The sequence below is a fragment of the Sceloporus occidentalis genome, unplaced genomic scaffold (assembly GCF_023333645.1).
Source record: "Sceloporus occidentalis isolate IW3139 unplaced genomic scaffold, rSceOcc1.0.p SCAF_12, whole genome shotgun sequence".
Taxonomy (NCBI): Eukaryota; Metazoa; Chordata; class Lepidosauria; order Squamata; family Phrynosomatidae; genus Sceloporus; species Sceloporus occidentalis.
Genome location: NW_028316992.1, coordinates 74,733 through 101,654, shown reverse-complemented (window position 1 = coordinate 101,654; position 26,922 = coordinate 74,733). Strand labels below are relative to the sequence as shown.

The following is a 26,922-nucleotide window of genomic DNA, read 5'->3' as shown; positions in this document are numbered from 1 at the left end:
ATAGTGCCCTAAGGCCTCCATCTTCCACATGCTTATCCAGGCCCTGCTTTTTGCGTGCAGCATAAAAGTGAGCAGGTTGTCACTCCGAAGGCAGTGCTGTTGGTGATGTGTGACTATTCAGGTCATTTGTGACATCTGTCCCTCACATGATTTACAGTATTGCAGAAAATATATCTTTTATTTGTGAGAACTATATTAATGTAGAAAAAAACTGTGTGTGAATCACGTAGGCAGTAGTTCATATTAGCTGTTTAGAATATATACTGATGTACAGAATGATGAGATTGGTTTATTAACATTTGTTTTAGTTTTGCCACTTTAAACTATGTATGCAAAGGTCATACAACATGTAACATAGCTCATTGCTGTTCACAGTGATGGTCTGTGTTTCAGTGGTGGCCCTCAAGCTATTCGCTGCTAGTCCCTTGAGAGGTGTCTGGAAAGAAAGAAAGAAAGAAAGAAAGAAAGAAAGAAAGAAAGAAAGAACAAACTGTAGTCAATGGATGTGAATATGGAACTGGTCCCTGGGAAAAGACAGTTGTTGTTATCATATATAAGAAACAGCATTTTGCTACAGCATTGCTTATAATAGGACTTGAGCATGCTTGGATTTTGGTATCCTTGGGTTCTAGCAACAAACCCCAGTGAATATCAAAGGCCCACTGTATAGCCCCAAGATTTAGGAACTGGGAAAGAAAGTACAGAGTAAGAATTTTGATTCTAAACTCTTTTTTCTTTCCCTACAAAACATTCAGTTAACTGCAAAAAACAAGATGTTAGGCTGTTTATAGCTAGCTATCCTCTCCTTCCTTTTAAAAAGTAACACTAATTTGATTAACCTGTAACCTCCCACAAAGCAACTTACCTTCCTGTGCACCTCAGGGCACTGCTTAACAGACAGAGCATGAGACAGGTTTTCAATATGTATAAATATCTTCATAATGTGATGAGGTTTTTCGAGAATGTTGATGAACATCATTTTATAAATTAGGAGGAGCAAAATCCACTTACTACCTCACTTTCCTGGGAGTATTCAAGCAGCATGATTGGATATTTGTGGCAATAGTGTATGCGTATATGGCACACTATCTCCACTAACCTCTCCTTCAAAATGCATTGCAAATTACTTATCTCCTTTCAGCATAGTGCGTTCTATGGGTGACTAGTTCATGCCCAATATTTTTATGAATGTTTCACATACTACAGTTTAAACACATGTGCAGTGATTGGATCTTGGTTTAGGAAACCTTATTTTACATCGTATCCAGAGGTATGATAATGATGAGCCACATTTTAATCCTGATGTTTTCGCAGGATGTTTCTATATAAGTGTTATTTAAAATGTTCCTTTGGTGTTTTGCATTTTTTTTAGACAAAACATCCACTGCATTTCAACATTTAGTTTGAAAAGTAGGATTAATTTTAGGTTTTAACCTGAAGAGAAAAAAAAGAGAGGATAATTAAGTTTGCAATGGTGTACTGAATTCCTGTCAGGTTTGCTTTCTTTTTCTTCATTTGAGATGCAGGGATCATTCCTAGTTACAAAGTTGGAGCTCTTTGTGTAGTGTACTGCACAGGGTGGCCTGGTTTGAAGCTATCACAAAACCGTAACTTTGCGTTATGTCTGAAACACAGCAATGTGAAAGCAAAGAACATAACAGCCTAAAATCCAATTGCTAGTCCCAAGAAATGAACCAGAGACTTTTAGTTCGCAGTTCAGATTCTTAGCAACTATACTACAATAACATTTAATAAAAATAATGAAATTTTAAAAGATAACAGAAAAAATATATATTTCAAGTTTTTTACTTGCTTCCCCATTTGGCCTGTGTACGTAAAAGAGCTCCCCCCCCAAGAGCACAGAAACAGCAACCCCCGCTTTGCTCAGTTGCTCATTCTGAACAGAGGTGTGTCTTCTGCTGTTTTAGGACCAGCTCCAACTCTCTTGCTATTTATTACAGAAATTTCCAGTAGATTCCGTGGGCCATGAATCGGACATAGCATACATTCTCTGCTTTTGCTTACTTTGTCTGGCTCTAACATTAACTCCTTCTGTTCTCTTAGCAAGATTTATTTATACTTATGACATTAGTTTTATGAAATAAATTACAGGCAGTAATAATACTGGTGTAAAATAAGTGTAGCTAGCAGCTTTAAATTCATTACATAGTTTGTAAAAATTAAGTTTGTGTGCTTTAAATTCATTTAAAGTAATTAAATTACTGCAGCTAATATTTATGCTTTTTCATTGTTGCATTCTGTGTGGTTACGTAGACGGGGATGGTGCGTTGTGATACAGCCGTTGGAACACCAGACTACATATCACCTGAAGTATTAAAGTCACAAGGTGGTGATGGTTATTATGGAAGGGAATGTGACTGGTGGTCTGTAGGAGTTTTTCTGTTTGAGATGCTAGTTGGTAAGTAGTGAATTCCTCTTGTTCTCTCTTTTTAGTACAGCTTGAGTATCCCTTATCTGGAATTCCAAAATCGTCCATATGGGTGGCTGAGATAGTGATACTTTTGCGTTCTGATGGATCAGTGTACACAAATTTTGTTTCTTGCATGTAATCATTAAGAATATTCTGTATAAAATTACCATAAGGCTACATGTATAAGGTGTATACCAAACATAAATGAATGCCATGTTTAGACTTGGGTCCTGTCTTCAAGATATCTAGTTATGTATATGCAAATATTCCAAAATTTGGGGGAGGGGAATCAAAATCCAAAACACTTTTCATTCTGAGCATTTCAGATGAGGGACATTCAACCTGTACTTGCTTCTACGTATAACCTTTATATCAGAGACTGAGTTCTTTCAGTAGGAAGTAGTTCTCCTTAAGAAAACAATGTAATTTTTTATGGGAATCATGAACTACGCTGTCCCAAACTCTGTTCTTGTGTAACCTCTTAATGGGTTACTGAAACAGTGTAATGAAATACTATTGCCAACTTCAGTTGCAGCAATGTAATACGGACAGTCATCCATCTTCCAGGTTGTTGTATTTCTTGAAGAAGGTTTGATGGTCATGGAGAACTGCCCTAGAAAATATTCCTGGCTAAATTCACAAATGGCACATCATTTTTACTTGAGTTGGGAAGCTTCATTGTAGCAAAGTACCTGGTTTAAAGCAACTTCCTTTACAGCAGGCCCCCTTCTCCATATGTTTCAATATTACTGCTTTTTAAAAAAAGGTAAAAATAGTGGTAATTTAGTTGGACAAGGACATATATGTTTTGGATATGCAAATCACCAGCATTGTTTAGGCATGTAGAAAAGGGATGTAATTCCTCCCTAATTTTCTTCCCAAAGGATGCAACAAGTAATTTCCCACTATGAGAACAATGTGCTGTTTTCAAAGCCCAGTCACCATTTGGGACTTAGGCCCGGAATAGACGGGCAAGAAGGGACGGCGAGACACCGCTTCTTTCTGCTCTGGATTGCTGCCGTGGCAACCGCAAGAGCACGGCAACGATCCACTCCAAAAAGAAGCTGCGAAACGCAGCTCCTTTCCACACTACTGCCAAGGTGCCACTAGTGTCCTGCAGTGGCATGGTGATGTCTCTTGTGCGCTGCACCGTTTGGACACGGCGCACAAGGCATGTCATCGGTGTGCATGCCCAAATGGCGCCAGCAGAGTGCACGGACACTCCACTCTCCTGAGCCCTAATTTCGGCCCCAGGCTGCTGCAAAGCAGAGGTCTGTACTGGGCCCTCCTCTCCTCAAAATTCATATGTACTTGATATGCACAGGAGGCAGTATTTTTTGCAGAAGAAACAGTATTCTGTTCCGAGAAAGCTGTTTTGGGCACAAAATAGCCTCTTGTGAATTTTGCACAGAATAGGTCCTGAATTACAAAGACTTTCCAGTCTATTATTCTTCTCATCAGGGTTTTTGCAGCACTTGGGAATCATGGAGCATGTGTTTTTACCATTGTGCCCCCCCCACATATTTTTAAATATTCTTTCCATCCCTAATATGGATTTACTAGACCTATTGAACAACAACAACAACCCCATAGATTAGTTTCTACTTGGACAGTATGAGTTTCTACCCTTTATTCTTACATCCCTCCTCGCTGCTGAAAATGTTGAGGGTTTCCTAGCCATTTGAAGCAGATCGTAAGGACTTAGGTGGGCCTAAGGAAGTGGGGAAAGATGCTGTTGAAAAAACTGCTGAAAGAAGCAGTTCCATCATGGAATGACCACAGTGGTTACTACCCATAATTGAGACTTATCAGCTACATTTCATTGTGCTGGTTGGACATAACACTAAATTGTGGTTTTGTGTTACATGAAAAAGGCTTTCATATGCCTTGGGCTAATGGTTTCACCACCCTGCTCTTCTTGCAAGACGTTAAGATGGATATTGGAAGCACACACTTCAGTATTCAAAGTATCTATTTTATATATTAAAGTATATGTAGCCTGCCAACATCAACAGATCCCACATATGGGTAAATTCAATAACATCACCTTAGAATCATCTGGAATAAATGAAATACTTTAAAGCAGGTGGACAACCTTGAGGGGTTGGGAGGCTGCATTGTCCCCCTGCAGGACCTCAGAGGGCTGCAATTTCCAGCCACTGCTGTTGTTTCCCAAGCCTCTTCTGTTATTTTACTCCACCCCCCACCTTATTTTAACTTAAAAACATCTCTCCCTTATTCCCTTTAGCAGTTTTGCCACATTTGGGGGGAGGGGGCTGCCTGGGCTGTGTTAGTTCTAGGAAAGGTCTTTTTATCCAGAGTGTAAACTGAGAGTTGACTGCTAGCTTACTACAGTATCTGGTTAAATAAAGGAAGGTGGGGCCCTAAACAAGGCAAACTATGGCAACCCCCCCTCCCAAGCACCACATTCATATATGGGGCTATTTTTAGTTTGTTAAAATTGAGAAAAGTTCCAAAGTCAGAGAGTAGATACCCTCGAAAATAACCTTGTGGGCTTCATGTGACTGACAGGCTTCAATTTCATAATATCTGCTTTAAAACAGTTTGAACACTTTAAAAGAATTTTAGCAATTCAGGAAAAAATACCGTAACAAACTGAAAGCTTGGAGACTGACCTGTTACCAGTATGTCGCAAATGTTTGAGGGAACAGCCACAATTTTAACTTGACTGTGAAATAAAGGCAGTGTCAGTGCCAGTTGGGCCTCTTTAAGTGGAGGGTATTCCATTAATTGAGCTAAAGCTGAAAAGCCCTTTTTTGTGTCTCCGTGCAGTATGCTACTTTTTGTGTCTCCATGCTGCTTTCACTGGTGGAGCCTCAAAGAGTACCCACAAAGGATCATATTGGGTGTTATGAGGTGCACTCAGATTATCTGAGTCCAAAGGCATTTAGGACTTTGAAACTCATGATCATCCCCTGGAGCCCAGACAGAATTCCTTCTTGCACCTGAACTCAAGGAAAGAGTTATTATTTAACACACCAGGGTTGTTCAGTAAGGGTTGATCCTGGCTTTTTTCAACTCAAGTTGAAATGCAGGATTGCCTAGTTTGGAAGTGTTTCCTGCTTTTATTCTGTTCTTTTTAAAGTAATATACAAGAAGAGAGAAATGAGCACAAACATTCAAGCCAGTTGTTTCTTGCAGGAAGTATGTGCAACTTAAACCGCGTTCAGCATTAAGCCAGAAAGCACCCATTGGTTAGCATCTTGTTAATGACCTAACACACATGTAAGTCCTTTTTGGACAGAGTTCAGAGATTTTTGGCCCTTGTGCTCCATCCAGAAATCTCCTTTGCCCAGCACCTGTCAAACCCCAAAAGGCTGCTCTTTTTTCTTACTGGAAGGAAGAGTAAGAGTGGGGAGGCAATTCAGGCCATAAAGTTCCTGGTGCTCTGAGTTGTTGAAGGAATGAAAATGCCCTCCATTTGAAAGCACACCCTCATTTCTCCCCTCACTGAGCCAAGACTAGATGCTTCACATTGGCCTGAATTTCCTCGCCCTTTCTTCTCTTCCCCACTGATAAGCAACAATAGCAGGAGGCCCTCCCAGACATGGACAATTTCCAGGCAGGGAAAGGATTCAGAAGTGCACCTGTGGAGCTAGATGCCATGTAGGAGCTTTGTAGGAGCTTTGTGAGCGTTCTTTACATATAGGGTAGGGTAAATATTTACACACAGAATTGATTTATCATGTCAAATTATTTTTGATCATTCTGATTTCATCTTTAGGAATTGATTGACTGTACTTAATGCCTGTGTATCTTCAATTTAATTTCAGGAGATACTCCATTTTATGCAGATTCATTGGTTGGAACATACAGTAAAATAATGGATCACAAGAACTCATTGCACTTCCCAGAAGATGTGGAAATCTCGAAGCATGCAAAGGACCTTATCTGTGCCTTTTTAACAGACAGGCATGTAACATAGATTTTACTTTCCGAATAAAATGGATTTTTTGACTCATGCTTTCCTGTCAGAATATGTTTTCAGGAGAACTCTGTGTACACAGTGCACAGTGAGTGTGATATATGAGTTTCCATATGTAACAAACATCAGATTCACATTTAGAAATTAATCAGTAGTTCAAGCAACATTTACCAAATGCTCCTTGTTTAGAAAATAATGAATCAGGAAGTAATCCACATGGTCATTTCAGTAAATCTTCATGCAGTACTTTTAAGATTGCACAACACATTAATAAGCACAACCTCTGAGGAGCATGCCCAGGGTTAATGGGGGTGAGGAAGAGAGAGGTAACACTCCCATGTCCCTCATGGTGTTACTTCTCTCTCTCTTTCTTTCCCATTGAAAAGAAGAAAGGAAGGGAGTTTCCACTGGAATGGATCACTTTTCCGTGTGTTTCCCAACAAGAGGAGTAAATGGTTCTTGACCACTTCTGTCTGCTCTTTTAGAGAACATGGGAATGTTTTGTGACAGAATGACCCTGGAATGAGTTTTCTTTGCTTGTATAGTCAGCTGCCCACCACAATCCAGAGTTTTTCCTGGGCCCGTGGTGGGAAGGGATGAGCTTGTAGAGATGAGTTTGAGATCAAGGATAATCAAATACACTCAGCCTAACCCTTTCTGAAACTGTTTAGAGAGCTTGGCTAATGACTGGGTAGGAGGGATATTCTTTTTCTATGCATCACTTCCTCAAAGTTGGTCAGATTTGCTGAAATGTAACCAGCCCAGAAGTGTTCAGTCCATGACCCATTGAATTAGGAGGTTGGGGGGAGGGAATCATGATTTTTAGTGGACATTCCTTACATTTCAAGTAGTAATAGTTTTTCATGAGCATCCAATTTTCCTTTGATTTTTGTTTTTATTTGTTAAAATATTTATATTGTTGACTGTATTTAGATCTCAGGCTGGATGTAGAAAATAGGAACAATTAAAAGCAATATATCAGAGTTTCACAGTATAATTAGTCCATGATCCCTAGAGCTCAGTTGTGTAAGTGAAAAGCCACATGTTGGTCTCCAGATCACCACTAGGTAGGCTCAAGGTGGTGTCACAGTAGAGAAGGTCCACCCTTGTGTTTCTATATAAAGTATTGCTGCCACCAGTGAGAAGCAGAAGGGGATTTACCTGGCAGATGAGTGTTAGTGGGGATGTACCTTTAAAAAGAAGTGCTCTTTCGGGTATCATGGTGCCAAACCATTTAGGGGTTTAATTGCCATGACCAAAACTTTCAGTTGATATCGTAAAAATATTTATAGCCGGTTTAAATTCCTTTAAAATCTCTAATATGGATTCTACAAGGTCTTCTAATCAGCAGCCTACCAGCTTCATATAGCACTAGCTGTAACTTCCTTCTTGTCTTCCAGGATAGCCCCACATAGAAAGCACTGCAGTAGTCTCAATAGGAGGTTATCAGTGCTTAACGTACTTAGGTCAGGTTATCTCTGTCTAGCAAATGGTAAAAATGGCCTCAAACATTCTGATACATGCAGTGTGTTTGGACCTCAAGTGATAGAAGTGGATTCAGGAGCACTCGAAAGCTATACAGTAGCCCCTTTTGGAGATTGCTGCCCCATACTGATCAGGTTACTCTCCCAGTTCTTCAACCTGAGAACCACCAATCAATAAAGCCTTCATCTAATCAGTACAGTGGACCCTTGTTATATACTGGGGTTGGGTTCGAAGATCCCCCATGGATAACAAAATCCATGGATGCTCAAGTCCCATTAAATATAATGACATAGCAAAATGGTGTCCCTTATAAAAAAAATGGAAAATCAAGGTTTGATATTTGAAATTTATACTTTTTTTGAACATTTTCAAACCGTGGATGCTTGAATCCATGTAAAAAAAAAATCAGTGTTTAAGAAGGGCTGACTGTATTCTTCTTAAATTTATTGGCCTTCATTAAGCCCAATATCTAGACATAAGTACAGCACCTTTAGAGCTTCACCTAACTGTGATGGAAAGGAGAAATAGAAACACTGTGTCTTCCACTCCCATTCCACAGAACCAGTCTAGTAAAATAATCATGATTATCAAAAGCTATGAAGAAATCTAGGAGGATGAACAGGGCAATGCTCTCCTGTTTTTCTTGCAAAATAGTTCATCAGTCAGGATGACTAACACTGTACCAAGTCCTCACCTGAAAAAGGCAAAAATGAGTCTAGCTAATCAGTTTCTTCCAAGAAGAATGCTGCATGTGTCCTAAGAGCCCGGAAGCCACGCTAAAGTCACGCTCCAGTCCTAAGGACTGGAGCACTGCTTTGGCACAGCTTCTGGCCTCTTAAGATGCATGTGTCATTTAAATAGCATACCTCCAAAGTGACCCGAAGCAGCTTTATTTTGGCCTGTTTATTCAGGCCCTCTACTTGAAGCACAAGGCTCAAACATATAGAGAGAGGTTTAATTCATTTCCAGTTATGTTTTCTGCCAAGCAACCATGCAGGCAGCTCGAGAGGAGGATATTTTTTGCAATTGCATTAGCTTCTGCCCAAGTTCAAGGGCAAAAGAGTGGCAGAAGGTTTGCAAAAGAGATGAATAAGGAGAGTTTGGGATTATCAAAGAGTACTTTTAATCTCTATTCACTTCCCACCCATTGTGCATGTCTTAGTATTTATGTTAATTGTCTTGCTAAGTAGATGTATTTAAAACAGACCACCTTTTAATATATACACTTGCCACAAAAACACTTGGAAGTGACAAGGGGTGAGTTATCTGTTATGTGAAGTACTAGCTCACCTACACAAGTGCATTCTTATGCGAGTTGAGCAACATACCACAAAAAGTTGTTTTGAAAAAAATGAGTTTGCCACATGCATAGTTGTTTCATTATACACTTTTAGGGAACAGTGTCCATATGTGTGCATATATGGGTGTTTTTAAATTAGAGGCAAATGATATACTTTTTGAAATACTTACTTTAGTAGGGTTTGAACAACAGCTCTGTGTTTAGAAGCCAGGTCTTTGGTCATTTACATCCAAATGTTTGTATTGTGGTTTGGCAAACTGAAGGTTTGCATTTTTTAAAAAACAAAAAGAACAACATTTTCCTGCATTCCTTTCCTGCATAGTTTAGTTGGAAATGTGTTTTACTCCACATGGCAGACCAAGACTTCCAGCTATTTCATTCTCTGAAAGTTCTGAAAAACTTAACAGTGTTTTCAACAGGAGACATCAAAGTACAATTTTAATTTAAAAAAACTGAATATATAGCATACATTCAGTGTACCAATGTATTCAGCACTTACACAGAATGTAGGAATTCACTGTTTGAAAATGCAAGGCTGTTGATTGTAATGTAGAATTTGGTTTGATTGCTTTGTTTAGGGAGGTGCGTCTCGGGAGGAATGGAGTAGAAGAAATTAAATCTCATCTGTTCTTTAAAAATGATCAATGGGATTGGGGTAATGTTCGAGACAGTAAGTATTTTTAGTATAAAACTTGTTTTTCTGTTTTTTCTCATCAAAGACTTTGTTGAGTTTGCTTGAATTTTGCATGTGCAAGAGTTCTTTAAAAATCCACATAGATCCATAGATTTGTAATTATATTTTTCTTGAAATATGTAGGTTTTACAATTGTCTATTCCATCTGAGCTGCTGTAGACAGTGAAGCCACTAAAGTAATCATGATTATGTATTCTGTCAGGGTTGTGTATACTTGTAATTATTGGTTGCAGTTAATGCATTGTTTAATACAGAGGAAATTATGCATAGTGTGATACACTGAAAGACCTCATTTGTGCACAGGTATCGCCATTATCTTTAGAGGCAGATATGTATTTTAAGTTGCTTTGGTACAAAGCAAGTGCAGACTTAATTTTCAGCTGCATCTACACTGCAGAATTAATCCAGTTTGGTACCACTTAAATTGTCTTGGTTCAATGTTATAGGATTTTGGGATTTGTAGTTTTGTGAGATATTTAGCTTTCTCTGTCAGAGAGCTCTAGTCCCGCAACAAACTATAAATCCCTGGACCCCATAAGATGGAGCCATGACAGTTACATTTTTGGCATTTACTAGCGAACCTGGGTTGGGGAGAAGTAGTGAGTGGCCTCAAAGATGACAGGATTCTTAGCCAAGTAATCATTTGTAGTCCCTGGAATCTGCTGACACATCAACAATTAGAAAATTACAGCAACAGTTTTAACAACTACAGAGAGTAACTGATCACTAGAACATAGGGAAGGATTAGTAGATTGGGCCCTTAAAGCCACAGGCTTCCAAGCTACCTGCTGCTTCCCTTTTGAAGACGAGTCTTGATCAGTCTGAAATCTATCATATGCTTTGATGTGGTTGGACAGAACACCTAACATGTCAGTTTATTTGGCCAAATGTTTATTGTTAACATCCAGCATGAATGCATTGGTTTAATAGGGGCTTTGATAACAATTTATATTCTGCTTTCATTTGCTGAAAAAAATTATGCTGCTTGGCATAAATCAGAATAAAGAGTTGGTAGTTTCAAAGCCAGTTTAGTTATTGGTTAGGAAAGAGAAATACAGATTGAGTATCCTTTTCCTGGAATTCCAAAATCCAGAATTGTCCACATGGGTGGCAGAGATAGTGATACCTTTGCTTTCTGATGGCTCAGTGTACACAAACTGTGTTTCATTCACAACTTTATTTAAAATATTATGTATAAAATTACCTTTGGGCTGTGTGTATAAGGTATATGCAAAACATAAAGGAATTTAAAGTTTAGAGTTGTGTCTCATCTCCACGATATTTCATTAATTTCCAAAACCTAAAAAATCCAAAACACTCCTGGTCCCAAGCATTTCCAGTAAGGGTGACTCAACCTGTACTATCATAATTTTTGAAATTACTATTTTGGAGCCATTTCAGTCCTTCACAGCATGTAGCACCAGAGCTGTGCATTCCAGCCATCATAAATTGCCTTTTTGAATTAAACCCTTTCATTTGGATCCTGAGCATTGTGAGTAGAAGGAAGCTTGCAGAAGAGAACTCCTCTGCTTGCAGCCTCCTGCACTTCTTGAAAATGCTATTCAGAGCTTCATTTATCCAATCTGCTTCCACCCAATGTTCTTGCTTCCCACCAGACCCTCCCAGAGCCCTTGCTCTGTTCCATATGCTTCAGAAGACTCCTCTGTCTCTCATTAAATGTCTTGGGATGAGGAATGATAGTATTGCTTCACTTACAGTTCTCAGGATCTAAGCTACAGTTTTGCAAGATCTGTAAATAAGGAGGACTCTGGTACGCTGCAGAATGTAGGAGGCACCTTACACAGACAAAATCTTTTAAGAGCGGAAGAGAAGATAATATTTAAGTGTATGAGAAGTGCATATTGTTCTAATATAGTTTTTTGCCTTTTCGTTCCAGCTGCTGCACCAGTTGTACCTGAGCTGAGTAGTGACATAGATAGCAGCAATTTTGAAGACATTGAAGATGATAAAGGAGACGTCGAAACTTTTCCTGTCCCCAAAGCCTTTGTTGGAAACCAGTTGCCTTTCATAGGATTTACTTACTTTAGAGACAATCTGTATGTGAGATATCTTTAAACATATGCATGATAATTACACTTGTTTCTACAGTCAGAATTTTGTCAGCAATGCTATTATTTCATTAGTTTGAGCTGTGTATTTTGCAGTTTCCATGCTACTTGGATTGTTTTTGACAGAGAATAATGAAGAGGGCAGGTAGAATATGTGCAGGGTCATAGAAGTTTACTTTCGCAGTAAACTACATATTTTGAAATTGCATGTGAATGTATTATAAGACATGAATAAATGTATCCTGAATAGGTATTTATAAAAATCTTCATTTTATATGAGTTTGAGAAAAGGACTGTCCCTTTTCCCTTTTAACCAAAAGGTCCTTGGGTCAATTAAAATGAACAGAAAGAGAACTAGTACCAAACAAAACTGCCTTCATTCTGAGAGGAGCCTAGTGGGGATTAAGACTTGAGAGAATTGATTAAAATGAGTTGATTGGCATAGTTGTTGGAGTTTTTGAAAACTTGAGTTGTTTTCAACAGGTTGCTAAGTGACTTTTCTGAGGTTTCTAGAGAAGTTGAACTCGGTAAGAACAATGGAGCAAGGAAAAATGAACTAAGGAAAAATGAGGCAAGTACTCTCTGTTTAATAAGGGCTAAATGCACACAAGAAATTTGTTATGCATGGTGGGTACTTGCATTGAGACATATATGTTAGTTTTTCAATCTGGAACAACTTGTGAATAGTCGTGTTACAGCAACAGGAACAGTTGGTCATTATATAGCTTATGAGTTAGACCAATAGTTCTGGGAAGTATTTAAAATTGGACCATTGAAGAATATAGCTGTGAGGGCTTGTTAAAAGAAACCACACTGATCTGATTTTTCATTTTTTTTTCAGGACAACGAAGAGGTAAGCACATTATTTCAAACTATGGATGAAATAACTTTTTGGCATTTAGTTATGGAATGATATTTCAAAAATCTGTTTCAGTAGTTATATACTAGCAGTCACGTCTTGAATGTAGGTTTAAAATTTTTAAATGAATAGTATCTAGTAGGGGATTATATGTGAAAAAAATATCATGTGTTTGGGTAAAGGGCATGAGAAAGTCCATTTGATACATCAAGTGTTCATTAGCTTTTATGGTCTGCCAGTTTTTTGTGCATTTACATTTTGAAAAGTGGTATGAAAACATACCATTTTGTAACAGTTAGTTGTTTCACCTGTCATCCATATTCTGGAATCTGTAGCATCCTTTTTTTTAGCCTATCAGTCTGCAAAATAGTTTGTAGACTATCGGAGAACATTTGTACACTATCAGCAAAATTCAAACTTTGTTGATTTTTTTTTTTCATTTAAAATGCAAAACCTGAATGGTCATCATAGAAAAATCATATTATGTGAAAGAATACATTATTTTAACTTAAATCGTTTACTTATAGGACATATAACATACACCTAGAATTTATAAATTCACATGTAGAGCCAACATGGTGTAGTGGTTTGAGTGTTGGACTGTGACTCTGGAGAACATAGTTCAAATCCCTGCTTGGGCATGGAACCCTACTAGGTTACCTTGGGCAAGTCATGCTCTCTCAGCCTCAGAGGGAGGCAAGGCAACCTCCTCCCATCCCCGAAGAAATCCTGCCAAGAGAACACTATGATAGGTTTGCCATAGAGCCACTATAAGTTGGAAACGACTTGAAGGCACACAACAACAACAACAACAAAGTTACTAATGCAGCTTAAATATATTTGTACATTTGGAACTTCTTAAAAACTGGATTTTCAGAAATGCAAAGTAAGCTAATTGGGAGGGCTACAACCATAAACGATTATGAGGTTTCTGTTTTGCTATGTCTCATGCAAGTCATAGATTTAAAGTTTACTTTTAAAAGTCAGTGCACCACCCTAGATTGTTCCATGGACTACTGAGTGTGGTGTCTTAAAACACACAGGCACGCACGCGCGCGCACACACACAACTATAAATTTATGGTATTTAAACAGGTTTAACTGGTTTGTTTTCCTTCTGTAAGTTTGCACAATTTCAGGAAAAAATAAACAAACTAGAAGATCAACTTCATAATGAAGTACAGGCCAAAGATGAGCTCGAGCAGAAGTACAGGTAGGATATTATTTCTCCTGTGTTTGGAAAAGTTCTTTAGCAAAAAATACGTTGTCGGGCAAAGGCTCTACTGTATGAGCAACCATATCACAAGCACATCTGATAAAAGTTGTATTGGTATCTCATGATTCCTAGTATTTCTTGGGCTTTGTACACTTGCTGGAAAAAGGATTCCCACATGGCTCAAGGGAATCTCACTTTTGCCCATCTCACAACTGTTCAGGTTATGCAATTGGCTTCTGGAGAGAAATAAAAGACTTCTCTCTGACTTCCATATCAACATCCACTAGTTCCTCTCCTCCATAACAAATGTTTCAGTCCTTTAAATTTAACAAAAGAAACTTAACTTTCAATTAATTATGCTTCAAATGTATTTCCTCCTTGTTTTGATTATTTTCTTTGTTTTATAACCTGCATATCAATATACATGACTTGTAATGACAGGATGAAAGTATATTAAAAATATGGTTCTTATGTTCCCATCCACCCCTTCACTGTGTGGCCTAGGTCACCTTTTTTGGTTACTGTTCTGCCCAGAACCTGTGAAACCAATGAGAAATGGTGGGGGTGGTCTTTCTTTTTATATAACTTAGCATCTGCTAGCAACTTTGTGGAAGAATTTTACAGTAAAGCAATTAAGTGATTATTTTCATGCATGGTTCTGTAATTTTCCTGTAACACCGATTTTACTGCTTCCCTAGAAATATTACTAGTCGCCTAGAGAAGATAATAAAGGAATTGGATGAAGAGGTAAAGCAATATCTGTTTTTAGCATTTATTCACCCTCCCCCCCTTTAAGTCTTCAGTTACAGCATGTGGATGTAAGAGAAGCAACCTGTTTTATATGTAATCAATTTTTGACCTATTTTGCAAGTGAATTTTGAGAGGGGAAAAATGTTAGTGGTGCCAGGTTTTTCCCCATTGATTGTAATTGGAAATTGACAAAAGGCTATAGCTTTGCTCCTATATGATAGGATTGTGTGAAATTTTGTTTTAAAGTGGTTTGCTGACTTTTGCTGCTTTCAGCATAAATCTCAAATGTCCATGTCCAATGAGCTTACTTAATAAATGAGATTCATGGAAAAGGGGTGTGTGAGTATATGAGAAAGATTTGTATCTTACCCTTCCTCTGTGAACTTTGGTGCAGCTGAGTAATATTGTACATTTTGTCTTCAACTCAGTGCTCTAGATATCTTGTTCGCTTATTTATTTGTTCATTTAAAGTATTTGCTTCTTGCTGTTTAGTCCATCAGGATTCCCAATGTGATGTACAATGGATAAAAATCTTCAGTAAGAACAGATCTTAAAAATCTTAAACATGAATCTTAAAAACATGAACACAATAAAACAGTAAAGGGTCCAAGGTTGTATAAAACAATTCAATGTTGGCTGCCCATTATGGATGGAGCCAGCATGACCTCCTTTGGGAAGGAGTTCCATAGTCATGGTGCTGCTTTTGAGAAAGCCTTTGTCTCTGCTGTTCCCTGACCTAACCTCTTAGGGTGATCAGACACACAACAGAGGCCATCATAGAGGATCTTGGTCAGGCTTATATGGTAGGAGACTGCATTCTAGATATCATACCTCAAGCCCTTCAGGATTTAGTAAGTCAAAATTAGTACCTTGAATTAATTCCAGAAGCAGGCTGGATTCCTGTGCAGTTGGTGCAAATTTGATACATTGTCCCTAAAGTGCACACCAGATAACAGTATGGCCACAGCATTTTGAACTAGGTGTAGCTCCCCAAAAGATTTTCAAGGGCAACTGTTCACAGAATAGATGATTGTAGCACAGTCAACTCTTCATATCTGCAGGGGCCCCATTCTGGACCCTCACCCCATGGATAGCAAAATCTGCAGGACCTCAAGTCCTATTGTTCCCAATGGCAAGTCAACATGTGCAAGCCACATGCATGCAACAACATAGGGGGGATGGGGTGGGGTGGGATGGGGCCATCTGCAGATGCTCCAATCTGTGGATGGCAAGCCTATGGAAGAGGAGAGCCAACTGTAATGGGCATTGCAAGGAGAGAGAGTGCTTCAGTTGAGCTTCATGGCTGAGTGAGATTGTGAACTCAAATTTCAAGTTTATTATTAATTTCCCAATCCCAGAGTGCAGGAGCGGCTTTTAAAGAGACAGTACCTGTTGTTGTTGGTCTTTGTTCATAAACATAGGTCAGTATTTATTAAGAGACAGGAATGGAACGATTGCTTATTTGCTTGGTTTTGGACAGTTAAATACTTTTCATGTCATATGGCTATGGGATACTTTTGAGAATTTAAACACGAGTCCTTTTCACACAATTACTAGGTAGAGAAGGAGGTCTTGCTGCTGGCTTTGCCTCCATCGTCATGCAGTTTTGTTGACTTTAGTGTGATAAGAATTACATTCCAAATTTTGGATTCTTTAAGTCCAAGCAGAATAATCCAGTTGGTACTAAATTTGAGCTAGAATCCGTAAGCATTCAATGGCAGCAGAGATGACAATAGTCAAGAGGGTGTCTTGTTTGAGAAAAGTTCCTTTTTTCTTGCCCCAGGCAGTCTTTGGTTCCAAATCTCAGAATGCTAATAAATAGAATTGTGTGACTACTCTAATGTTTGGAAATTCTGTGGTTGTCTGCAATTTTGCATGAGCACATCTGCTAAGCATTATGTAGTGTATTTACTGTAGCCAGATGAGAAACGTTTTAGTTAACTTAGTGCGTTAATTAGATTTGATGTGCTCCCTATTGTAACTTTAGAAAAATGTCCTCAGACTTTTTCCTTAAAAAGAAATATGCCTTCTGTTCTTCAATGCATATGTCTAGGCAACCTCAAGAAAAAATGTGGAATCTACCTTAAGACAGTTGGAAAGAGAGAAAGCTCTTCTTCAACACAAAAATGCAGAATACCAGAGAAAAGCAGAACATGAGGCAGATAAAAAGCGCAATCTGGAAAATGATGGTATGTGGACAAAAATTATAGATCGGTTTCTTTATGGGTGTGGATGTGGGTGGAGGATGAATAAAATTGTTTTCTTATATAGCTTGGCCTTTGTAAAAGACTATTGTGAGCCTATATGGTGGAATTTAATTTATTCTTTTTATTACAGTTAATAGTTTGAAAGACCAGCTTGAAGATTTGAAAAAGAGGAATCACAACTCTCAAATATCAAATGAAAAGATCATTCAGCTACAAAGACAGGCAAGCTATGTTTCTGTTTGATAAATAATTTAGGATGCATTTTTAAAAAAAAATTATGGTGATTTGCCTTGTTGCAGTAGTGCCATCGTGGGCACATTTAAATTTTTTACTTCTTTTGTTAATGTATATTTGTTGGATTTTTTCATGGTTCAATAGCTGGATGAAGCCAATGCTTTGCTGCGCACAGAGTCTGATACAGCAGCCAGGCTGAGAAAGAACCAAACAGAAAGTACAAAGCAGATTCAGCAGTTGGAAACTAATAACAGAGATCTGCAAGATAAAAACTGTGCGCTGGAGAATACTAAGCTCAGGCTTGAGAAGGACTTCCTCAATTTGCAGTCAGCTTTAGAATCTGAAAGAAGAGATCGGAGTCATGGATCAGAGATTATCAATGATCTACAAGGTATGAAAGCTGGAAAGTACTTGTATATTAGAAATATGAAGTGGTGCAGGGCTATCTTTTTTTTAACTGGGATTTTATTAGCATTTGTAGCATAATTTATTGAATATATATTCATTTAATTGGCCATAATGTTGTGTCTGATGTTCTTGCTAGCTATTTTACCTTCTTTAAAATATTTGGAAGATCATTTCATCCTTACAATCACAGTTCACATAATGTTATACTTTAATGTTGTGTGTTGTAAACACTCTTTGCTTGGTTGATTTATCCCACCATTTTCTTAGGCCGCATATCTAGCTTAGAAGAAGAAGTAAAAAATGGGAAGATTGCATTAGCTAAAATGGAGACAGAGAAAAGGCAACTACAGGACAGATTCACAGATTTGGAAAAGGTAAGTGTCAGTATTCATTGGTTTACTGCAACAAACGTGTTGATCTGACAAATCTTCTGATAACAGTAATACATTGTAAAGATACAGAGATGCAATTAACTAACTGGGTGGTGGTTTTCCTTTGTATACATATTCCTGATTTTCCACTATGTTCTGTTTTTCTTGTGACCTATTTGCTTTAATCCTTAAGGAGATGCAAATATATCAATTCCTAGGCAAATTATAGGACATGCTGAAGTCATCTTGGGAAAACATGACTTCCCTGTATGCTGCTAATCTATTATTTGGTTTGTTCTTCTCCAGAGTTGTCTTCTAGTCTTTGCCCTCTTCTGCATATGCCAGTGTTGTGTGGTATACATCTTTTAGTTACCTCCATAATTATGTTCTCTACAACCTCACAAGGCCCTCTCTTGCAACTTTTTTCTTTTCCTGCAAGCAGTTATGTCTTAGGTGCTCCACAGTCCTTTTTGGCTTATGTACTGTAGTTTCGATGTCCGTGCAGTATTTAAAGCTTATAAAGAGAGAACTGTAGTGAAAATAGGAGATGAGAATTACAGGCATTGTTAATTAGGCCACTTGTGACCAATTATACCAGGGTGGGCAACTCTGGCTGTTTCTGATCACGCTGTACCTACAACAGGCTGCACCCTCAAAGGGGACCAATACAAAGGGCCACAGGTGGCCCATGCCCCTCTCTCTTGAATTACATCAAAACTTTTAAACAGAACATGTATAAGAAATGGAAAAATGGGGAAATCACCCAAGAGGAATTCAAACAGATAGCAAGCACATGTAGGGGTAAAGTCAGAAAAGCTAAAGCGCAGAATGAACTCAAGCTTGCTGGAGAGGTTAAGAACAATAAAAGGGTCTTTTTGGGTATGTCCACAGCAAAAGGAAGAAAAGGGAAATAATAGGGCCACTGCGTGGAGAAGATGGCAAAAATGCTAACAGAAGACAGAGAAAAGGCAGAATTACTCATCACCTTCTTTGCCTCAGTCTTCTCAGAAAAGGCAGAGGGTGCTCAACCTGAGGATAATGGAGCAGAGGACAGAATAGGGGAAATTCAGCACAGAATGAGTAGAGAGATTGTACAGGAATATCTGGTTACTCTAAATAAATACAAGTCTCCAGGACCAGATGACCTACATCCAAGGGTATTAAAAGAACTGGCAAATGTAATATCGGAGCCATTGGCAATCATATTTGAAAACTCCTGGAAAACAGGAGAAGTCCCAGCAGACTGGAGGAGGGCAAACATTGTCCCTATCTTCAAAAAGGGGAAAAAAGAGGAACCCAACAATTATCGTCCAGTTAGTCTGACATCAATACCAGGAAAGATTCTAGAACAGATAATTAAAGATGTCTGTCAACATCTAGAAAGCAATTCCATAATCACAAAAAGTCGACATGGGTTTCAGAGAAACAAGTCATGCCAGACAAATCTTATCTCTTTCTCTGATAAAATTACTAGCTTGGTAGATGAAGGGAATGCTGTGGATATAGTATATCTTGATTTCAGTAAGGCCTTTGACAGGGCTCCCCATGACATTCTTGCAAACAAGCTAGTAAAATGTGGGCTAGACAACGTAACTGTTACATGGATTTGTAATTGGTTGACTGGCTGAACCCAATGGGTGCTCAACCATGGCTCCTTTTCATCCTGGAGAGAAGTGACCAGTGGGGTCCCACAGGGCTCTGTCCTGGGCCCAGTGTTATTCAACATCTTTACCAATGACTTGGATGACAGAATTGGGGGCATACTTATCAAATTTGCAGATGACACCAAACTAGGAGGAGTAGCTAATACCTCAGAGGACAGGATCAAAATTCAAAATGACCTTAATAGATTAGAAAGCTGGGCCAAAGCTAACAAAATGAATTTCAACATGGAGAAATGTAAGGTACTGCACTTGGGGAGGAAAAATGAAATGCTCAGATATAGGATACCTGGCTGAATGAGACTACGTGTGAAAGGGATCTGGGAGTCCAAGTAGACCACAAGTTGAACATGAGTCAACAGTGTGATGTGGGAGCTAAAAAGGCCAATGCAATTTTAGGCTGCATCAATAGAAGTATAGTGTCTAGATCAAGGGAAGTAATAATGCCACTATATTCTGTTCTGGTCAGCCCCACCTGGAATAGTGTGTCCAGTTCTGGGCACCACAATTTAAAAAGGATGTTGAGAAACTGGAGCGTGTCCAAAGGAGGGCGACTAAAATGGTGAAGGGTCTGGAAACCATGTCCTATGAAAAACATCTTGGGGAGCTGGGATGTTTAGCCTGGAGAAGAGAAGGTTAAGAGGTGATATGATAGCCCTGTTTAAATACTTGAAGGGATGTCATATTGAGGAGGGAAGAAGCTTGTTTTCTGCTGCTCCAGAGACTAGGACCCGGAGCAATGGATGGAAAAGAGATTCCACCTCAACATTAGGAAGAACTTCCTGACAGTAAGGGCTGTCCGACAGTGGAATAAACTCCCTCGGAGTGTAGTGAAATCTCCCTCCTTAGAGGTCTTTAAACAGAGGCTGGATGGCCATCTGTCAGGGATGCTTTGATTGTGATTTCCTGCATGGCAGGGGATTGGACTGGATGGCCCTTGCGGTCTTTTCCAACTCTATTCTTCTATGATTCTATGAAACACTGGAAGGATATGAGGACATGGATTGGCATGTGTCAAGAGTATCAGGTTTGCCATATTAATGCTGATGATGCCCAGTTTCTAAGTATACTGCCACGTTTTACTTGCCATATGGAGATTTTGAACTATCTCACCTTTGGAATCTTGGAGAGTTTTCTTTGTCCTGCAGTACACATTTCAGATGAATTCTGAGACGAAGGTGGAGATGTCTTGAGATTTCTCAGTGACAATCTGTTAAGAAAAGAAAAGGTTAGGGATCATGAGTCAGGTACTCCCACCTTGCCGATATTGGTCAGGTGATTCATTTGAACAATATGTTTTAATTTATAGTATCTAGCTGGATAATGTGCAAATAATTACATTTTCCCCACTTAACAGGAGAAGAGCAACATGGAAATAGATATGACATACAAGCTTAAAGTCATGCAGCAGAACTTGGAACAAGAAGAGGTTGAACACAAAGCAACAAAAGCCAGACTAGCTGACAAAAACAAAATCTATAAATCTATTGAGGAAGCCAAATCTGAGGCCATGAAAGGTAGACATTTAACATCACAAATCTATAGCCTGAATCCAATTGCCCAAGGAGTATTGAGTCAAGGGAGACTTGATAAAGCATCACTTATTTCAATTCCATTGATTCAGTGAGTCTGCTTTAATTGAGATTAGCAGTTATATTTACATTCGTCCCTCCCCATTCATGGGGATCCATTCTGGACCCCCCCCCCCCCCCGTGGATATTCAAGCTCCATTGATTATAATGGTGGTGCACTCCTGCACGTGGCCCTGCGTGTGCACCAGAGGTGCATGCACCATTTTGTCCCTCTTGGCCTGACATCCACGGAAACTCAAAACCGTGAACGGGAAGTCTGCAAATGGAGAGGGATGACTGTAGTTCTATAATTTCGCTTATTCATTACATTTGTATCATTCTCCAAATAACTCAGAGCAGAACTTTAGCTTTACAGTAATAATGTAAAATAATTTAGGCTATCCAGTCATTTTTTCATAGTTAATTGGGGATTAATTTTCAGCATCTGAATCAAATTCTTAGTGATGTTGGTCATTTTAATTTAAAATGCTACTAATATAAATTAATTGTGTTAAACTTCTACTGTTGTGTGCCTTCGAGCCATTTTTGATTTATGGCAACCCTAAGGTGAACTTACCATGGGCTTTTCTTGACAAGATTTATTCAGAGTAGGTTTGCCATTGCCTTCCCCTGAGGCTGAGAGCATGTGACTTGCCCAAGGTCACCCAGTGGGTTTCATGGCCAAGTGGGGAATTGAACCCAGGTCTCCAGAGTCAAAGTCCAACACTTAAACCATTATGCCACACTGTCTGCTGTGAGCTAAATCTCTTCCAGTTCAGAACAGTATTTGAATCATCAGCATCTAGATTTGGATTGAGGATATTAAAATATAGATGAGACATTGGTCCATTGATCATTTTATCTCTGTATAGTAAGCATCTTGGAGATCTGTTACTTTCCTGAAAGCCCTTCTGAACTCAGTGGGGCTCACTTCCATATAGGTATGCATAGGATTGTACTGGTAAGATTCCTCCTGAATCCTTCTGATTTTTTTGTTCCCTCCTCCATTAGAAAAAGAATGAGTGAATGTATTTTGCTAGTTCCAACAGAAGCAGAATAATGTACTATTATACATTAAATTACTTGAGGGGAGGGGATTTGTATTCTACTTTGAGTTTTTTAAATTCAGTTCTTCTTAGACTGTTAATAGTATTGATGTATGTCTATTTTACCTTGCACATGACCTTATAGATATTTCCAGACCTGTGTAGTTAAAGACACTGGCCACTTAAAACTGAAGAGCTCTCATGCATCAAAAAGTCATCCTTGTTTTACAAAATATAGAGAGTATGCATAGCTAAGCAAATTAAACCTCTGTTATCAGTGTGTTTGAAACAGAGGAGTCTTGCTTATATAATCTGTCCTAAATAATTGTTTGCTTCAAGCTGACTGCACAAAATCCACAAATTGGATCTTCAAAACCTTTTCTGCCCAGTTTAAGAGGATTCCAGTTATACAGGTTCTTCATTAATAGCTATATTTTTAGGTTAAGCCATAATATATAATGTTTTGCTTCCTGACAGTTTCTTCATGCATGTATTTGCATAAGTGCCAATATATTTTTTTTAAATGATGAGTACTGATTTTGTATCTCACCCTCACAGAAATGGAGAAGAAGCTTTTGGAGGAGAGAGTTTCAAAACAAAAAGTGGAAAACTGCTTGTTGGAAGTTGAAAAGCGATGTTCAATATTGGACTGCGATCTGAAACAGTCACAGCAGAAAATAAATGAACTGCTTAAACAGAAGGATAAATTAAATGAGGATGTAAGTATGAATAGGATTCTTTCAGTGCTTTTACAGCTTAATCCTGGCTACATCTATGTAGGATCTTTTTTCTTTTGTTAATTTTTTGGTAAAAGAACTCATTGCTGTCAGATATATTTCAGTTTTCTTTTCTTAAAAGAAGAAGAAATAAAAATAAAGTGAATGAGTGTACAGGTTAATTATGTTCCAAAAACTGTATGCAGTTCTGTTGTGTGCACTTTGGATCTTAGGCCTTACTTCTACATTATTATTATTATTATTATTATTATTATTATTATTATTATTAACCTTTATTTATGAAGCGCTGTAAATTTACACAGCGCTGTACATGCAATCTTTTTAGTTAGATGGTTCCCTGCCCTCGGGCTTACAATCTAAAAAGACATGACACAGAAGGAGAAGGGAGTGGTGGAGGGAGAGGGTAAGAGGTCCAGCAGTTCCTCTCTACCTCCAAGGCCTGGACCAAGGCAGATGGACTGGAGGGAGGGCTTGGCTTCATAATGGATGGTTAATCTTCTTCCAGGGAAAATACATACTCTCAAGTAGGATAATGCATATACAGTACATAGCAATACAGGAAATGGTTTGATAAACATTCACATTCTTACACCTTACAAGTTATTTGGAATGTGAACTATGAAATACAAGACAAAGCAAAACAATATTTGTTTATCAGTGTATTTAAGTATTCCTACAGCTGTAAAGGAAATTTTAAGACTGACTGTATGTTGAAAAATGGCAGAATGAATATGTGTGCATGTTTATAGCTCAAAAGTGGTACAGAAAATTAGTGCCTGGAGGGGGGGATTATCCGCTCTAAAATTCTCCACAAGTAAAGGAAAAGAGTTTAAGGCAAATAAATCATACTTAAAATGTCAAAGCATTTGCTATTTATTCATTAAATCTATTTATTAAAATCTTTTATTTATTCATTAAAGCTTTTATTTTTAAAAGAAAATAATTTTTAAAGAGCCCTTCATCTTTGTTGATAATAGGACAAACATCAGTGAAGTAATATACAATACAATAAGTACACTTTAAAACAACAGTATATCTTAATTATAAAGAGAGAAAGCACTAAATGCAATACAACAAAACAAATGAACCATTGAGGTTTAGACCTGAGGCTGGAATCTTTTGCATCGTTACCTTGGTGTAAGCTCCATTAAACATAGCGGCATTTCATTGTGCGTAAATGTGCCTAGGATTAAACTGTAAAGACTATGGTACTAAGAACATAATGTGTCAGTAGTTTCTACAGGTCAGTGGAGTTTTGCTTTCAAACAGGAATGAGATAGTGGCATTCATCCCTAATGGAAGCAGCTCTTTCATTGAAACCAGAAGGAGCGATTATTATAAAGCTTTTTTATTTGGACCATGAACAAAAATTAATCAGACTTCAAGGACTTTCTAAGTATGCTGCTTATAACCCAAAATGTGCAACTTATGGTCTGTTGTTTAACCACAAGGACAGTGATCCCTCATTGCTTACAGTGTTTGTTAGGGATGATGAGATTTGCCATTCTGGCCATTTTCCTATAAGTGACATACTTAGATTACCAGCCATTCTTGCTAAAAACTTTGTTAAAAATAGAGCTTAGTATTTACTCTGTTCTCTGTTCTCCCTGTTAAGCCATGGAAACCCCCACTGGGTAACAGTCTCTGAGCCATGGAGGAAGGCAAGGAGTTTCTTGCCAAGAAAACCCCCATGTTAGGTTCGGCCTAGGGTCAGAAACAACTTCAAGACTCACATCAACAGCAGCTGAAACAATCCATTTATGTTCTAGGTTGAAAACTTGACGTTGAAAATAGAACAGGAAACACAAAAACGTTGCCTCACACAAAATGACCTCAAGATGCAAACCCAGCATGTCAATGCATTGAAAATGACGGAGAAGCAGCTGAAACAGGAGAATAACCATCTTTTGGAAATCAAATTAAGTTTGGAAAAGCAAAATAATGAACTTCGCAAGTAAGTCAGTTCAACAAGAAGGACATGTATATTATTATTTTTGTATTACATCTGAGCAGTTGTGGCTCACCTGACATCCATAGCACTAAAGAGGATAATGTGGAGTCAGGAAAAAGTTGACAACAGGTGATGGATTCCACCTTCAACCAGATATATGACTAATGAAGAATTAGAGGCATAGTGAAATGGTTAATTTTGGGCTGGTACAGACCAACACAATACGGCGGCTTCAAGGCTGCATAGCATTCAGAAAGTGTACACATCCGTGTCAATGGGAAGTCGCAGCACTGCAAAATCCTGGCGGGGCAGGAAAAACCACAGCAAAAAGGTCCGGCAATTTGCTGCTTCTTTTTTGCAGTGGCAAAACACAAGTGGGACTGTGGCATGTGGTTGCCGTGGTGCCCACCTGGTTCTTTCAGGGGTGACATGACTCTGCCCCTTTGGGGCGGTCTGTTTCCCCCCTATGTTGTATTTGGGTCATCCCTTCAAACTTTTTTTTTTTAAAATCAGACCATTCTGTATAATTCACGCCTTTGCCATTTCATTTCCTGCCTGGTCCAATTTGCAAGTAACTATAGTAGGTTAGTTGCTTAAAAATACAGTTCAGTGTAGCATCTGTCAAATGTCGACATGTTTTCAGAAACTGACAAATGGCTATAAGTACATTTTTCATAAAGCAGAGCTGCTTTCTGTGATAGGAGCGTTAAGTGACATTATGGACTGACTGAAAGAGTTGGTGGAGGATTGGGGGATCTAATTTATTAATCTAATTAAAATTTATCTAATTTATTAAACAGTGGTTGTCAGAGTTGTGTACTTTAAAAATGTGCATATATCTTATTCTAACAGGGAACGTCAGGATGCTGATGGACAAATGAAAGAACTTCAAGACCAACTTGAAGCAGAACAGTATTTTTCAGTATGTATTCCATGACATCTTTATTATGCCCTTTAAGCATAAGGCCCAAAGTGTTTCATGGCTCTGTCATTGCAGCATAAATCAACTTTCCCAGTGGGAATTAGTAGCTTTACAGTTGTCCACATCTGAGGAAGTAGACTGAAGTCTATGAAAGCACATGCTATCAACTTCTACATTTCAGTTAGTCTCAAAAGGGCTACAAGATCCCTTTGCATAATGATTTTACAGACTAACACAGCTATGTCTTTGAGTTGTGAATTCGGTTTTCCAATAGCATGTCTTTGCCATTTTATGTCATTTTAATCATGCTTTGCAATAGGAGCATTAACATTGTGCGATTTCCCTGTTTGAAAAATGAATTGTCCCAATTTTGAGCCCTAGGAAATGGGAATGAAAGATAGTGTACTATGAGTTGCTATCCTGACATTTATATATAAGAGATTTAGTAGCCATAATATGTTTTGGTTAAATTGAAACCTCTGGTTCAGTACAGTATTTCAGAACCCTGACACTTATAATGTCAGAAACTGATGTGTTCAGTATGAACATTTTTCTTGAAGTCTGAGGATTCCATTTCTTGAAGGAGAAGCTAAGGCAAAAGAGCCTTTCTAATGAGACCTTTTTCTGTTCAATTTACTGCATCAGTGCTACAATAGGTGCATAAGTTTTCCTTCATAAAAACATTTCAGACGCTGTATAAAACACAAGTTCGGGAACTTAAAGAAGAATGTGAAGAAAAGACCAAACTTTGTAAGGAAATGCAGCAGAAGATACAAGAGCTGCAGGATGAGAGGTCAGAATTTGCTGGTTGGCTGTTCAGAAATTTTGGAACTGTATAATTTCTTCAATTGTGTCACTCATTTATTTTTGCCTTACAGGGATTCTTTGGCAGCCCAACTTGAAATTACCTTAACCAAAGCAGATTCTGAACAGTTGGCTCGTTCTATTGCTGAGGAACAGTATTCAGATCTGGAAAAAGAAAAGATAATGAAAGAGCTGGAGATTAAAGAAATGATGGCTAGGCACAAACAAGAGCTTTCAGAAAAAGATGCCACTATAGGCTCA

The 26,922-nt window shown here is 38.4% G+C and overlaps 1 protein-coding gene and 1 long non-coding RNA gene across 5 annotated transcripts in view; one reads left to right on the top strand and one right to left on the bottom strand.

The window, feature by feature from the left end:
* LOC149305188 (rho-associated protein kinase 2) overlaps positions 1 to 26,922 on the top strand; it is a 104,059-nt gene that overhangs the window by 53,101 nt on the left and 24,036 nt on the right. For all 4 annotated transcript variants that reach the window (XM_089477895.1, XM_089477898.1, XM_089477896.1 and 1 more), the window contains exons 6-23: positions 2,275 to 2,419; positions 6,226 to 6,364; positions 9,741 to 9,832; positions 11,754 to 11,913; positions 12,409 to 12,496; positions 12,767 to 12,778; positions 13,908 to 13,996; positions 14,698 to 14,746; positions 16,803 to 16,938; positions 17,087 to 17,178; positions 17,335 to 17,581; positions 17,866 to 17,972; positions 20,988 to 21,147; positions 22,806 to 22,966; positions 24,754 to 24,938; positions 25,788 to 25,857; positions 26,547 to 26,650; positions 26,736 to 26,922. In XM_089477895.1, coding sequence (XP_089334021.1) covers positions 2,275 to 2,419; positions 6,226 to 6,364; positions 9,741 to 9,832; positions 11,754 to 11,913; positions 12,409 to 12,496; positions 12,767 to 12,778; positions 13,908 to 13,996; positions 14,698 to 14,746; positions 16,803 to 16,938; positions 17,087 to 17,178; positions 17,335 to 17,581; positions 17,866 to 17,972; positions 20,988 to 21,147; positions 22,806 to 22,966; positions 24,754 to 24,938; positions 25,788 to 25,857; positions 26,547 to 26,650; positions 26,736 to 26,922 — 2,223 coding nt within the window. The remainder of the gene's footprint in view (positions 1 to 2,274; positions 2,420 to 6,225; positions 6,365 to 9,740; positions 9,833 to 11,753; positions 11,914 to 12,408; positions 12,497 to 12,766; positions 12,779 to 13,907; positions 13,997 to 14,697; positions 14,747 to 16,802; positions 16,939 to 17,086; positions 17,179 to 17,334; positions 17,582 to 17,865; positions 17,973 to 20,987; positions 21,148 to 22,805; positions 22,967 to 24,753; positions 24,939 to 25,787; positions 25,858 to 26,546; positions 26,651 to 26,735) is intronic.
* Positions 308 to 26,825, bottom strand: LOC149305189 (uncharacterized). The gene is made up of 3 exons (XR_016271782.1): positions 26,766 to 26,825; positions 20,744 to 20,840; positions 308 to 436 (listed from the first exon to the last, which is right to left on the bottom strand). It is a non-coding gene; the product is annotated as an uncharacterized LOC149305189 (long non-coding RNA).